This window comes from Biomphalaria glabrata, chromosome 17 (assembly GCF_947242115.1).
Source record: "Biomphalaria glabrata chromosome 17, xgBioGlab47.1, whole genome shotgun sequence".
Taxonomy (NCBI): Eukaryota; Metazoa; Mollusca; class Gastropoda; family Planorbidae; genus Biomphalaria; species Biomphalaria glabrata.
Window position 1 is genome coordinate 21,657,220 of NC_074727.1, and position 16,184 is coordinate 21,673,403.

General features: G+C 35.1%; 1 protein-coding gene across 1 annotated transcript; it reads right to left on the reverse strand.

The window, feature by feature from the left end:
- Positions 1-3,998: 3,998 nt before the first annotated feature.
- LOC106052954 (uncharacterized) lies at positions 3,999-9,246 on the reverse strand. The gene is made up of 3 exons (XM_056015694.1): positions 9,132-9,246; positions 7,488-7,607; positions 3,999-4,623 (listed from the first exon to the last, which is right to left on the reverse strand). Exons 2-3 carry the CDS (start codon positions 7,594-7,596, stop codon positions 4,070-4,072), a joined length of 663 nt encoding a protein of 220 aa, XP_055871669.1. The 5' UTR covers positions 7,597-7,607; positions 9,132-9,246; the 3' UTR covers positions 3,999-4,069.
- Between the last annotated feature and the right edge of the window lie 6,938 nt (positions 9,247-16,184).

Consider the following 16,184-nt stretch of genomic DNA (forward strand, 5'->3'; position numbering starts at 1 on the left):
TTAGGGTTAGGGTTAGGTTTAGGTTTAGGGTTAGGGTTAGGGTTAGGGTTCTACTTTTGATAGAACGTATCAATGGAACAAATAAATAGGCTAGGGTTAGGGTTAGCGCTTCATTTACGCACTGTTTACAGAGGTAGAAGTTCCGAGGCCCAATATAACAGCGTCATGGTTAGGGTTAGGGTTAGGGTTAGGGTTCGGCCCGTGGGTCGTAGTTTGATGATCACTGGAGTACCTCAAGTGCTGTTGAGTTTTAATTTAATGTTAAACAAAACTTTATACAAACATTGAAATATTGTGGGCCACTGTCGTCATCGATTGTTTTAAGCTCGTGGCCCCCTCTAACCTAACCACCCCGTACGAAGTGACCACAAAGAAGACCTTAGCGATACGCTTGGGGCCTAAGAGATTGTTACATGGGTGGCCTTAAAGGCGTCAGCAAATTTCAGATTTTCTTACTAAAGATTGTTTTCAGTAATTTTCTCTTTGTTTCGCCTTTAACTTCACCTATCCATTAGTCTGTTGGATTGTTTGGGCACCACGCAAGATGAACCGTCTCTCCATTCCTCTTTGTCTTTTGCCTTGTATGGCAGGCCCGCCTGTTCTTTTATGTCGTTTTCTCTGTCTGCCTCTTCTTCATTTTCCTGGTACCGTCCCTAAAAAAGGTCTTTGCAAGCGCTGAAGACCTTGTAATAAGGTCATAGAACGCTATAATACACAGCGTGGGTTCTCCCTAAAGTGACGTCATAAGATGTAAATTATCTTTGTCCTTAAACTTTTTTTCCTAAAAGAATGCGTTCGATAAAGAATTTGCTAAAGTAGATTACTAGGCTAGCAATATTGTATTTCCGTTTTTGTGAAATATTTAGTAGGTCAATGTTGGGTCCAATCAGTCTAGTAACCCTGTCTCTAATCTCTTCGCTTGTGATGCTTTCTTTAAATGCTCTTTATTTACATATTAATTTTGTTTTATATTCATTCTACAGCGTTCGAACATTGCAGACAAAATTATTTGTATTGGATTTATACTTCAGTAATCTGTACACTGGATACACCAGGTGTGTGTGTGTGTGGGGGGGGGGGGGGGCTTGCTATTGATTTACCCCCGTTTTATGAACATTTACACTGAATGAACAGGTTTATGTTTCAAGTAAACCCACCATGGACTGCTTCGGTCTAGCGAGTTTGATGAAAGGTTAGGCGATCGGTTGGTGGCTGTGCTGGTCAGAATGATGAAAGGTTAGGCGATTGGTTGGTGGCTGTGCTGGTCAGAATGATGAAAGGTTAGGCGATTGGTTGGTGGCTGTGCTGGTCAGAATGATGGAAGGTTAGGCGATCGGTTGGTGGCTGTGCTGGTCAGAATGATGAAAGGTTAGGCGATTGGTTGGTGGCTGTGCTGGTCAGAATGATGAAAGGTTAGGCGATTGGTTGGTGGCTGTGCTGGTCAGAATGATGAAAGGTTAGCGATTGGTTGGTGGCTGTGCAGTTCAGAATGATGAAAGGTTAGGCGATTGGTTGGTGGCTGTGCTGGTCAGAATGATGAAAGGTTAGCGATTGGTTGGTGGCTGTGCTGGTCAGAATGATGAAAGGTTAGGCGATTGGTTGGTGGCTGTGCTGGTCAGAATGATGAAAGGTTAGCGATTGGTTGGTGGCTGTGCTGGTCAGAATGATGAAAGGTTAGGCGATTGGTTGGTGGCTGTGCTGTTCAGAATGATGAAAGGTTAGCGATTGGTTGGTGGCTGTGCTGGTCAGAATGATGAAAGGTTAGGCGATTGGTTGGTGGCTGTGCTGGTCAGAATGATGAAAGGTTAGGCGATTGGTTGGTGGCTGTGCTGGTCAGAATGATGAAAGGTTAGGCGATTGGTTGGTGGCTGTGCTGGTCAGAATGATGACAGGTTAGGCGATTGGTTTGTGGCTGTGCTGGTCAGAATTATGAAATAGATCATGTGTCGTAATGCTAAGAAGAAGACGACCTAAGAATTGAAACAGTAGGACGTGTTCTTGTAGTTAGAATTTGTTAAAATATCAGTTTATTTAATTAGATTTAAATCTCAAGTTATATTTTTACAATGGACTTTTTTTTTTGACGAGGGTGCCACTTATCTGGGACCTTGGCTAGTTGTCCTTGTTCGTCCTCTCTGGGACCGTCTTGGGAGTTAGTTCGGTAACAAGTAGTGCTCATGGCGTGTTTGGAGACGGCCCTAAGTACTCAGGGGTTAAAGTTAAGAAGTGAATTACAAGATGTGTGCCTCGGTTTAAATATGTTCTTCATTTCACGTGCTAAATATAATCCCTTATCCGCAAGTTATTTAGAAAACTCATGATATTTACTTTTTTTTTTACTTTATTAAAAAAATATACCCTTTTTTTTTTTAACTTTTTAACGGCTTACATTTTTTTTCTAGTAAGTATCCCAGTTCCAGTGTCTCTGCTTCTGGTTTATGTTCTGTTCCATACGAGTACGAGATAATGTTATTGTGAAAAGATTGCTAGTGATAACATTCACGTGCTTTAATTCCGAAATCTCATGGGAGATATCAAGGGATATCTGGTCAGAATGATGAAAGGTTAGGCGATTGATTGGTGGCTGTGCTGGTCAGAATGATGAAAGGTTAGGCGATTGGTTGGTGGCTGTGCTGTACAGAATGATGAAGGGTTAGGCGATTGGTTGGTGGCTGTGCTGTACAGAATGATGAAAGGTTAGGCGATTGGTTGGTGGCTGTGCTGTACAGAATGATGACAGGTTAGGCGATTGGTTGGTGGCTGTGCTGTACAGAATGATGAAGGGTTAGGCGATTGGTTGGTGGCTGTGCTGTTCAGAATGATGAAAGGTTAGGCGATTGGTTGGTGGCTGTGCTGGTCAGAAGGATGAAATAGATCATGTATCTTGTTCGTCCTCTCTGGGACCGTCTTGGGAGTTCTCATACCGGTGGGGAGGGGATCTACATACAAAAAGATAACTTTGTGAGACACTGTCTTACACGACAATATATATAGTGAAGAATTATAAAAACATACAATCTAATGATTAAAACAGGTACAGGCAAAATACAAAAAAAAAAACTTTTTTTAAAAAGCTAAATAAGTGTATCAATTATTTTCATTAGTCATTTAATTATATTTGTAATAAGCCTCAAACGACAATCTATAAAGGGGCCTAACTCACCTCATACCACCACTTCAGTCAAATAATATTTCTTCCCTCTTGTTTGAAATACCAAACAAAGTAAGTTATTAACAAATAATTGGTTCATTATTTTTATAGTTGATTCTTGTGTTGTCAGTTAGGGTTAGGTAAGAAATAATTCTACAAAATTTCAGCTTGATTCAAGATTGGGTGCTACAGCAATAACGTGTACAAACATTTGGCCACACAGACAGACAGACTGACAGGTTGAGTTGATTTAAGTTGTGTAAACAGGGCCGGTCCTAGCTATTGCGGGGCCCTATGTGAAACTGATTACGCGGGACCTAGTCTAGGTGAGAATAAGGATAGTAAGTGAAAATTAAGATTTTGTATTAGAAAATACATTCGGCTTTGCATTTTATTCATTCTTTTCTAAGTACAAAATTGCGATCAAGTTAACTTTACTTTACGAATCTTGCTACCTATGGCATATTTTTATGTCAGTGACTATAAAAGTAAATACGGTATTGGAACTTCCGGTCATGTGGAACATTTGTCCGATCATTACATTTTATTACATGAAAGCTGACATTGCCTTTTTTTTAACGTGCGTAGCAATGACGTTTTCCAGAATGAATGACACACACAAATGATAATTTTGTCTATTTTTCATGAGATTTTTATGAGTTTTCAGGAGATTTTAATTAGAGCACCAAATTTTTCGTATATAATTTGCAATTAATATAATTACACATAGAATTTAGCGCGGACCTATGAAAGCGCGGGGCCCACTGCGACCGCATAGGTTGCAGTGGCCTAAGACCGGCCCTGTGTGTAAACATGGGTAATGAACAAGAATGAACAAGAAAGAAACTTTATATTACATAATTTTCTTTATTGATCGAGAATGATTTACTTTCTGTTAATGTAACACCAGGCTAACGCTCATTTTTCTTCACTATCGCCTGATGAATTTATTTCCACAGAGTTGTCCTCGAGCACTTTTCTTCTGATGGTGTTATATGCCCTTAGTTGGCTTGCACTGAGCTTCTTTGGCGCGGTATTGTACGCAATGAGTTTGCTGTCGGCGGCTGCTTCGGTGTCCTTCCTTGGCACAGTGTTGTAAGCAGAAACTAATGTGTCCAATTTAGAAGATTTAAGTTTCTTTTGAATTGCGTTGTATGCGGACAGGCGTTCAGCGCTGGGAGGACTCTGACCGGTCTTCCTGCGAAGCGTGTTATACGCAAACAGCAGTCTGTCTGATGGCCTTGCATCGTCTTCATCGTCGACTTCAGCTTGAACTTTCTTCCGGAGGCTGTTGTAGGCTGCCAGCCGGCTGGAGGAGGGCAGAGACTGGTCCGATTTTGGCGGTAACTTGTTGGCAATAACTCCGTTGTCGAGCTGGCCAAGATGGACATCATTGTTTATCTCTGCTAGACCTTTGAGTGGATTTCTTCGTTCGGATAGCTTTAATGTCTGTGCCACCTCAGCAGACAGATCTTATACGAAAAAAAAAAGGAAATTATTATTATGTTAGAAAACAACGAGTATTCATTCTCTGGCGAAGCCAGGGTAGAGTTTCGTTAAAGGGAAACAACAGTCCCTTTATCAGTTTCTACCGAGGAATTTTCAGGTGATTATTATTATTATTATTATAATATATATATATATATATATATATATATATATATATATATATATATATATATATATATATATAGCTATTATATAGCGCTACTTTCATGCTTATAGCATGCTCAGAGCGCTTTGGTCCAATCTCATTTGTGAACCAGTGGGGGGAAGGGAGGTATCTATGAGTTGGTTTTCCGTGCTGCCTTTAGGCGCTCAGTAAACACAACTCTGCCAGAGTCGAGTGTCGAACCTCGAGCCCCTTCTAGGTAGCCAAGCCAAGCCAAGTTCAAGCGCACATAGCCTCTCAACCACGCTTATTATTAGTATTATTATTATTATTGTTATTGTTGTTTTTATTATTATTTTTATTATCATTATTATTATTATTATTATTATTATTATTATTATACTTATATAGTCGTATATAAAATATCAACGGCGAAATAGACTTTAGATCTATCAGCGATATCTACAAGTAATATATTTATTTTTCTATTTATATATTTAAATATTTCACCTCAATGGTTAGAGTCACATTAAAAAGTTATCCCAACTGATACTAAACACTATGATTTTGGATACTGGCCGTTACGTAACAACTGGACACATAGATAATGATCTTCAAGCACATAAATTCTAACCCCTAGATTCAGGGAAATTAATTACAATGCAAAATGATAATAATCAAGTTGCGCAGCTAATACATCAGCACCTGACCTTGACACTTGATCTGATTGGGAAAAGAAAAAAAATACGTCCCCTAAGTACAGATACTCCCCACGGGAGTTAGCATGAAAGATGCACTATATAAGAGCAATTTAAAAAAAAAAAGAAACAACAATCAACCATAAGCAAAGATGTGATGTCACGCTACCATGGAGATATAGATGCAGATATAGATTAATATATATACCTATAACATTGGGTACTCGTAACTAAACATGGCCTACAACTTAACTTTCAATAGCTTCCTCTAACCATTTTGCAACTGAATTTACCCCAAGATAGATTCTAATTCTGTTCACGAGGCTTAGTTTTCCTAATCAACATTCAACTTACCGAGAAACATGACACCTTTTTATTATACGTATATAAAAATCTAAGGGAGTTAATACATTTTATACTAGTTTTCGTTTCACCAATATTTGTCTCGCTTTGCTTGGAAATTTTAGTGATTGAGCTCTTAAACTTATTTTGTTCCATACCCTTTTTTTCCACCTCAACTATAAACTCGTATTTTTTACTTTTCGAAATCCGTATTTTTACTTGTTCTGTTTACAACTGCCTGAGGTGGGGGTTTGAGGTAGGGGTCTAACGTAGGGGTCTAACGTAGGTTTCCTTACAGCAAAACCAGAAAAAACCTAACCCTAACCCTAATTAGAATACATTGTTTTTATAAACTGACGATAGTAGGCCTAAATATGTTTTTATATAAAGATTACGGAGGAGTGCAGGAGGATTACAGGCCGAGGACACACGCAAACGGCGAACAGAAAATCTTAATCGACCACCGGCGGACAATGGTTATGCTTGTCCTGGTTGTGGCAGAATATCTAGGTCACAGCTGGGGCTGCGTAGCCACGGGAAATACTCATTCCTCATTAATTTTTGGACTCGAAGACAAGCCTTATTATTATTATTATTATAATTATTACAATACAATTCTTTTCCTTTGTGTTTATTCAATGTCATAAATAGAATCTCTTGCTAGGGAAATATGGAATGATTAAAACACACTAAAGAAACTTCTGTGTTCTTTTTTTTCCTTTCTCTAATGAACTCCTTCAAACACATACATTAATTAAACTCTGAATTAGGTATTCATCATCTGTCCCTTAACTTTCGTCATAGAGGTGCTGTGACATTTCTGGACCAAATCCTTCCTCTTTTCCCGGTCAGCAGCTCCTTGTTCTGATACAACTTTATACTGATACAACTTTATACTAATACAACTTTTTACTGATACAATTTTATACTGATACAACTTTGTACTGATACAAACTTATACTGATACAACTTGATACTGATACAACTTTATACTGATACAACTTTATACTGATACAACTTTTTACTGATACAATTTTATACTGATACAACTTGATACTGATATAACTTTATACTGATACAACTTTATACTGATACAACTTTTTACTGATACAATTTTATACTGATACAAATTTATACTGATACACTTTATACTGATACAAACTTATACTGATACAACTTTATACTGATACAACTTGATACTGATACAACTTTATACTGATACAACTTTATACTGATATAGATTTATACTGATACAACGTAATAGTAATACAACTTTATACTAATACAACTTTATACTGATACAACTTTATACTAATAACAACTGAACTATCTTTATCTGACTCTATAACGACTCGTAGTCCTGAAACTACCCAAGGACCTCACTAACTAATTTTTTCCCCAATTAACCTTTTTATAATAGTTTTTTTTCAAAGCCTAGATACTTTAATTCCAAATATTTCTATTAACTAGCACCTTCTAGAAACTTCTATTCCAAATATTTCTATTAGCTAGCTCCTTCTAGAAACTTCTATTCCAAACATTTCTATTAGCCAGCACCTTCTAGAAACTTCTATTCCAAATATTTCTATTAGCCAGCACCTTCTAGAAACTTCTATTCCTAATATTTCTATTAGCTAGCACCTTCTAGAAACTCAAAAAAAAAGTTAATTTTGTTGGGACTTACTCTCTCCGGCGAACTGTTTTAGCTTGTCTTCGGTTAAATCTCGTTTTTGGCAGTTGGCACATGCTGTCAGTGTCAGGAGCAATAGGAAGAACTGAACGCTGAATGTCATGGTTGCAGATACTAAAAACGGAATGGAAAACAAAACAGAAATAACCAAAATATATTTGTATTTATGTTTTGCTATGTTTGGATTATCATATGTTTTGTATGTGATGTGGTGTCCATATTGCCATCGTGGACATTTAAAAAAAAAACAACTCCTACAAATGTTGTTAAAACAGATAGTAAAGTAAATGTTTAAAATTATAAATGCTATACAAAAGACAAACGAATAAAAAGTAATGTAAAGTTCCTCTCTCAGACCATGTGATCTATAGAGCAAATGATGTAAAGGTCATCTGTTTATGTGGTCAACGGTGGCCAGCACAATCCCGAGGAAAGTGAGTCCCTACTAAATTAACTTTACTTATCTCAAACTATGTTCACGGGAAAAATCATGGAAGTCTCCTTTTTTTATTAAATTTTTCAATCTGATTTTTATAAATACGAACAATTTAGAAGTGGTGGGGGCAGGCGTGTAAATTGAGAAGAGCTTTAATAAAAGAAAGTAGACGATCCACGGCTTAGCATACACCGCTATTTTGCAGGGCCAGCCATTGGCCACTGCAGTCAATGCGACCGTAGTGGGTCACGTACTTTCCTAGGACCCGCGCTAATTCGAGGTGTAAATTATTAATTTAAACCATTTTATAAATTATAACAGATTTCCCGCGTCCTCCTGATTAACAAGGAGCTCATGGAAATCTCCTGAAATTGCAAAATAGATGAAAAAGTACTGGAAATCTCCAGAAATTATTAAAATATTTTATTTCGAAACATATACACAAAAATTGTCATTTTGGGGTGTCATTCTATATTAAAAATGTTAATTCTACGCGTGATAAAAAAAAAACGGCATTATGCAAATAAAGAAATTTTGTAATCTGGTGAAAGAAGCTTCTCGCGCCTCAACTAATGAAGAATTACTTGAAATCCACAATTCTTGAAGATAGATTGAAACATTTGGTAATTCTGGCTATTAAGAGTGATCTATGTAGGAAACAGAATTTGTATGATATACTGTATGACTTCGCTACAGGCAAGGCTCGTAAAGTAATTCTGTGCGTAGTAAAGAATGAACAAAATGCACAAGACGAATTTATTTTCTAATCCAAACTCTTAATTTTCACTTATTATCCGTATCCCTACCAAAGCTTAGCCCGCGAAATCCGTTTCGCATAGGGATCCACAATGGTTAAGTCCGGCACTTCTATTTAGTAACTGATGAATACAGAGTAGATTACTTGTTCTGCCCCCCCCCTCTTTTTTTTTTGCCGCTAAAAATACGTTGGGTAGCTCTAGTCCGACTTGCAGAATTAAAAGAGTGATCTTTCCTTTACTTCTTGGTGTCCAAACTGTTGAGCCATGAAGAGAATTATATATATATATTGATAATCCGTATACATTGATAGGAATATCAAATGATGCTGTTTCCATCTAGAAAAAAGTACTTATATATGTACTGTGAGACACAGAGAACTTGTCATGCAATGGGAGCTTAAATATAAAATGTTGTAACTAAATAAACATATCTATATTACTTACCTGGTGTGAATGGCTAGTGAATGGGAGATAACTCAATATTTTTTTTCACTGCTTCTTTCTGTTGGGTGGTTATATAGCTGGAATTGAGGGGACATTATCCACACCTGTTTCAATGGCAGACGACTGTTTTCAATCACAGGTGTATTCATATCCCATAATTGTATTCTTTAATAAACGCAGGGGCGTATTGAAGGAGTTCTAACGAGACTTTTAAACAGTATACAATACAAAGCATAGAGCAAAACTTTTTTTCTTTTTTTTTTTTTTCACAATTACTCTTACAAAGCGCATCTTGCTTACAGCATGCTCAGTGCGCTATTGTCCAAGCTCTCTTATGGACCAGTTGGGGGAAAAGTTCAACTGGGAGAAGACTTCAGTGCTGCCTTTAGGTGCTCAGCAAACACAACTCTGCTTGAGTCGGGATTCGAACTTAGGTGGCCAAGCTGCTGAGCACTTATTTTTGTTGTATATACCATCCCTTCATAGAGGGTCCACCATTCGACAAAGAATGGTGTCATATATTATGAAAGACTGTTGAAGCTTTCTTTCATCCTGATCATGTGCAATGAACTCAGTTCTACGTGGCACCTCTACTTTCCTCTCTTGACTCTTCCTTTCAATCACCACAATTGTTGCTGTGCTGTTGTCTTGGTATATTTAGATAAACGAGCTTAGAAACGCCCCTGAAAATGATCCTGAATACGGATCAGAGATAATGACCTATGTCTAGTAACAGTTGGGGGACTGCTTATGAATGCTAAATACTGTCAGACGTTTCATCAGTCCTCGTCTCCTCCTGAGAACGGAAGGATAGAGCGCTGTATTACATCATCGCAACAACACACAGGGAGGGAGTTCGAATCTGTTGGAGGGGTATAATAATTTTTACTCGGCGTCTATGGGGGAATTGAGCAGTGGCTGATTCGGGTAGAGGCGGTAAAGAGATCGTCCGTTCTCGCCCCTCCGCCTTAAAAACATATCTCATATGACCCAGTGGTTAAGGGCACGCTAGTACCTAAAATTTGAAAATATTTACAGAGTCTGGGCACGTCTTAAAAACAAAAACATGGTGGCGAGGCTTTAGTCTACCAGCTGTCCCACAATTTTCTCCAGGTTCACGTAAGGATCTATATTCCTACTCGATATTCTGAATTCTCGCGCGACTAAGAAAGAATGCATTTTAGCCACCACACTTCTATGGATATTTTCTAAAAGTCTATTTAAAATAAGGTTAAACTTAGATAAAACTAATCGTTGGCAAGTGCACACAACTCCATTTTTCAATAGCGAAAAAAGTTACAATACATATGGAGAGGACAATTTTTTACTTCCAATCTTCTTGGAAATATTTTTGTATATAAATATACCTTGTTATATTTTTGTATATAAATATACCTTGTTATATTTTTGTATATAAATATACCTTGTTATATTTTTGTATATAAATATACCTTGTTATATTTTTGTATATAAATATACCTTGTTATATTTTTGTATATAAATATACCTTGTTATATTTTTGTATATAAATATACCTTGTTATATTTTTGTATATAAATATACCTTGTTATATTTTTGTATATAAATATACCTTGTTATATTTTTGTATATAAATATACCTTGTTATATGTTTGTATATAAATATACCTTGTTATATGTTTGTATATAAATATACCTTGTTATATTTTTGTATATAAATATACCTTGTTATATGTTTGTATATAAATATACCTTGTTATATGTTTGTATATAAATATACCTTGTTATATTTTTGTATATAAATATACCTTGTTATATTTTTGTATATAAATATACCTTGTTATATGTTTGTATATAAATATACCTTGTTATATGTTTGTATATAAATATACCTTGTTCTATTTTTGTATATAAATATACCTTGTTATATGTTTGTATATAAATATACCTTGTTATATGTTTGTATATAAATATACCTTGTTATATTTTTGTATATAAATATACCTTGTTATATGTTTGTATATAAATATACCTTGTTATATTTTTGTATATAAATATACCTTGTTATATGTTTGTATATAAATATACCTTGTTATATGTTTGTATATAAATATACCTTGTTATATGTTTGTATATAAATATACCTTGTTATATGTTTGTATATAAATATACCTTGTTATATGTTTGTATATAAATATACCTTGTTATATGTTTGTATATAAATATACCTTGTTATATGTTTGTATATAAATATACCTTGTTATATTTTTGTATATAAATATACCTTGTTATATGTTTGTATATAAATATACCTTGTTATATTTTTGTATATAAATATACCTTGTTATATGTTTGTATATAAATATACCTTGTTATATGTTTTATATAAATATACCTTGTTATATGTTTGTATATAAATATACCTTGTTATATGTTTGTATATAAATATACCTTGTTATATGTTTGTATATAAATATACCTTGTTATATGTTTGTATATAAATATACCTTGTTATATGTTCGTATATAAATATACCTTGTTATATGTTTGTATATAAATATACCTTGTTATATGTTTGTATATAAATATACCTTGTTATATGTTTGTATATAAATATACCTTGTTATATGTTTGTATATAAATATACCTTGTTATATGTTTGTATATAAATATACCTTGTTATATGTTTGTATATAAATATACCTTGTTATATGTTTGTATATAAATATACCTTGTTATATGTTTGTATATAAATATACCTTGTTATATGTTTGTATATAAATATACCTTGTTATATGTTTGTATATAAATATACCTTGTTATTGATTTTAATGTTTGTCTTGTAATCCCATATTTTTTACCTGTCCACCTGAACTAAATAGTGAAAAATAGTGGCAAATTTATACGTTTACCTGTAGTGCTAACAGAATGATCAATTTCTTCAAAATTTTATAAAAAGATATACATTGAAACTTTAGTTTTCATTCAAAAAGTACATTTTTAAACATTTTATTATTGTGTTTTAATAGATAAATGATACATAATTTAATTGTTAAAAATTGTATAGTATGTAATGCTAAAATAGAATGTGCATATGTGATGATAATTTTCCTATTTACTTCAATTAAATTTTTTTGAACAAAAAATGCAAAATTTCGCTATTAAAATGTCACTAGAGCTCTCTATATCATTGTACTACGAAAATAATCTACCTAAAGGTCATCGTCAAAGGCTGATAACTGTTGGAATAAGATTTCATCTATTTTTAATTTATATAAAAATTTCTATTTTTTCTATTTTAAATTTCAACTACATAAAAAAGTTATCTTTTCTTTACTAAACTGTTTTAAATCAAATCTAATGTTTTAATTTTATACATTTCTTCATTGGTAAGGAACATTGAAGTAATATTTTGTATAATGGTATAGAAAAATGTTTTAGATTGATCTTTTAAAATGAAAATTTAATTCAAAGTATGTTTATATAACCTCAGTTTCTAAGATTTGCAACGTTAATGTGGCATTTCTGTTGAATATTGTTTTTTATTTAGCCAAAGGTGCATGGTTCAAAGTCTCATGAGTGCAGTTTGAAAATATTTCTTTTTCTTTTTTTTTTTGTATGAAACAAAATGAGAATCTGTTCTACGATAACCTAAAAAAATAGTATTTTTGTTCAATAAATATATATTTTTAGTTTAAAATGAAAAGAGAGCCAGACTTACTACTTCAAGATGTTCATCTAGCTTTCTTTGTACTTTTTTTTTACTTCTGTATCTTGAATGATGATTTTGACAGCTACAATGTCTAACAATATGATCAAACCAGTTCTTTAAAAAAATATCAACATATAAACGGTATTATACAACAAATATGACGGCATTCTTAATTGACCAGCGAATAAAAAATGGTTAAACTACGCCTAGAGATTGGAGGATCGATAGGAATATTTACCAAAGAGAAAAAAGAAAATAAGTCGGTGGTGTAGCTAGCTACAATGTTGTTCATTTTTAAGTAGAGAAATGAGGCCATTTACTGTCGCGTATAAAAAAAAGAACGTGAAATATCCCATTTAAAAATGTACGTACTAGATGTACAAGCTTCTAAACAAATAGTTTCAGGTCAATTTCATTTCGTTTCTGTAACCTTTCGTTCCCGTGGCCCGTGGGTGGTTTGTCACATGGTCTACTCGTTGCGCCGCCACTGCACTTGCGAAATATTTCTACAAGTCACAGATTTCTAGGTTTTAATTCAAAATGTGTATGTGTGATATGCCTCTGAGTCCACACAGCTCTAATGGGTACCTGACAATAGTTTGGGAAAAGTAAAGGCGGATGGTCGTTTTGCTGGCCACATGACACCCTCGTAAACCGTTGGCCACAGCAACAGATGACCCTATAGACCCCAAGGTCTGAAAGGAAGTTATGCTTAAGATGTTGTTATTCAAATAAGATTTATATCATGTGCAAACAGGAAACAGGAAATAGTGAATTAGTTAGTAAAATCTTTTTTAAGGTTGTAGTAGGAATTTTTTTAGGGGGGATAACATTAAAGATGAAAGATGAGAGAATGGATGCAGCACACTTATTGACCTAGAGTAGGGTATTGTCTAGTGACTTCAACTAATCCTTTTCAAATTATAATTTTACAACAGATTAATAATATCCCTAATTCTTATAGTACGAGAAGAACAATCTGACCCAGGAAACTACAGACCAGTATCACTTACCAGCATCACAAGTAAAATCTTAGAAAATAGGTTCGCTGACCTCAGTCTCAGTGTGGCCCCTTTGTGTAGTCAAAACTTTCCCACAGACCCCTAATTGAAAAAGCTACATAAATTTATAGAATATGTTTCAAATTTAAACAAAACATATTTGGTGGATGAAGTGTTTATTGAGACTATAGCTTTTGTTTAAAATAAACGCTTTAAGAAAGTGAGTGAAGTGGATGATATTGTTTGAGTCTGTTTGTATCCGGCTCAATGTCTGTTTGTATCCGGCTCAATGTCTGTTTGTATCCGGCTCAATGTCTGTTTGTATCCGGCTCAATGTCTGTTTGTAACAACCTCAACTCTCAGCTAGCACACATTTCTAGTCAGTTTCTTTTATTTGTCATGAGGCTCGTGAGGCAAGGGATCCACGTTTTACCAAAAACAAAAACAGTCAACAACTACTGTACAATCACCCATAATGCAGCATATAACATTGGCAACTTTTTGTAACCAGAATTTGTGGTGTGTGAACTCGTGTGTGTGTGTGTGTGTGACAGAGAGAGAGAGAGAGAGAGAGAGAGAGAGAGAGAGAGCTGGGATATTTTAAGAATAAGGGATAGTACAAGAAATAACTGTTTAGATATCTTTTCTTTTCTCTTATATATGTATATATATATACCCTCCAACATACGTTCGTTTATGCCTGCGGTTCTCATGTCTCTCTTGCAGACATCTCTGTAGGTTAGTCTTGGATGGCCCTTGAAAAATAAAGCTACCCTATCAACTGGCCCTATGACATATGCATATACATGCACGAACTGTGGCAAAGTCTGCCGCTCCAGGATTGGCTCATTAGTCTTATAATATCCTTGGTGTTAAATAACATCTTTAATTCTTATGTGCTCCAAAAGTTTAATATTTATACTACAGTTTAATGATAAGCTTATAGTCTTATTATATCTCTATAGTTTGCAATATCCTTGCAGTCTATTAATTATATCCTTGCAGATTAATAATAGCTTTAGTATTATAAGTTTCATAAGTCTCATAGCGTCCCTACTGCCTTATAACATCCCTACAATCTAGATTTGGTTTTCGGAGGGAAAGAGGAAATCCTTTTAGCGGATTCTCTGGTAAGAGCTCTCGATCTATTGTTTGTCCCCGACTTGCTGAATCCAAACTCGACAGATTGATGATGAGGGGATGACGATCATTGTGATGATGAGGGGATGACGATCATTGTGATGATGAGGGGATGACGATCATTGTGATGATGAGGGGATGACGATCGTTGTGATGATGAGGGGATGACGATCATTGTGATGATGAGGGGATGACGATCATTGTGATGATGAGGGGATGACGATCATTGTGATAACGATGGTACTTTCAGTTTTAACAACCGGAAATAAACAGAGTACATCACCTTGGAAACATGTCCTTACGTTGAACTATATATTACTTTACCTGGATCTATTACTTACAGTTCATAAAACTGTTTCGTTATTTTCAAATGGAGATATTTGAATGATAGAAATGGTGGGGGAGAATTTGAAAATCCCCCCGTACCCCACTTGAGGGGGCTCCGATATTAGTGTTTTTTACATTAAATATTAAATATTACGCAAAATGCAGGGGTCCCAAAAGAGGTTAAGCCCCCCAACCGGGCCCAAAAATGATAGCAAATTCCTAGCTACGCCACTGTTTTTTTTTTAAGAAAAGGTAAGATTTTTTTATTTATCCAAACGAACGGAAATTCAGTTTGACTACAATTGTCCATCTCAGCATGAAAGAAAGCCGAACCAATAAAAAGCTGAGAGAAGAAGCAGGTCTATCTGCAACTGACCAAACCCACCCATGCCACGTGTGCGTCCGGCTTTTTAAAGCGGGCATTGGACTTTACAGTCATCTTCGAGTCCATAGGAAATGAGAAATGTGCTCATCTTCAACCACGATGGAGGATATATATATACACATACACACAAATATATTGAGGTTAGTACCTCAATAGTCTCATGTCACATAAAGTCTTCGTAATTGTCCAAGGACTTGACTTGGGACTCAAAAACCTTTGGAAGCTTGCTTCCATTTGCCTGACTAAAACAAACTTCTGTCTGGCAATGATCCAAGCAGGTGTAAATTTTTATATCACTTTTACCAATGGCTCGTATCCCAAGACGCTCGGGTGAAAAGCGAGGCCGAAGACCGAGTACACCGTGGAAACTCTTAAATATTACTTCTCTGTACAACGTCAGCCGTTCAGGTGTCCGCCAGAAAAACGACCCCTTGAGGAACGATGTGTGAATAGTGACATTTGTTGAGGCTTTCTTCCATTCCCACCAGTGCAATGGACTCGGTCCTTAA

Bases quoted from the DNA above. Each gene is read 5' to 3' on its own strand.
- LOC106052954 (XM_056015694.1), bottom strand. From the start codon at position 7,596: ATGACATTCAGCGTTCAGTTCTTCCTATTGCTCCTGACACTGACAGCA. The intron at 4,624-7,487 runs GTAAGTCCCAAC...TTTTCGTATAAG, and splicing joins AAAACAGTTCGCCGGAGAGA to ATCTGTCTGCTGAGGTGGCA.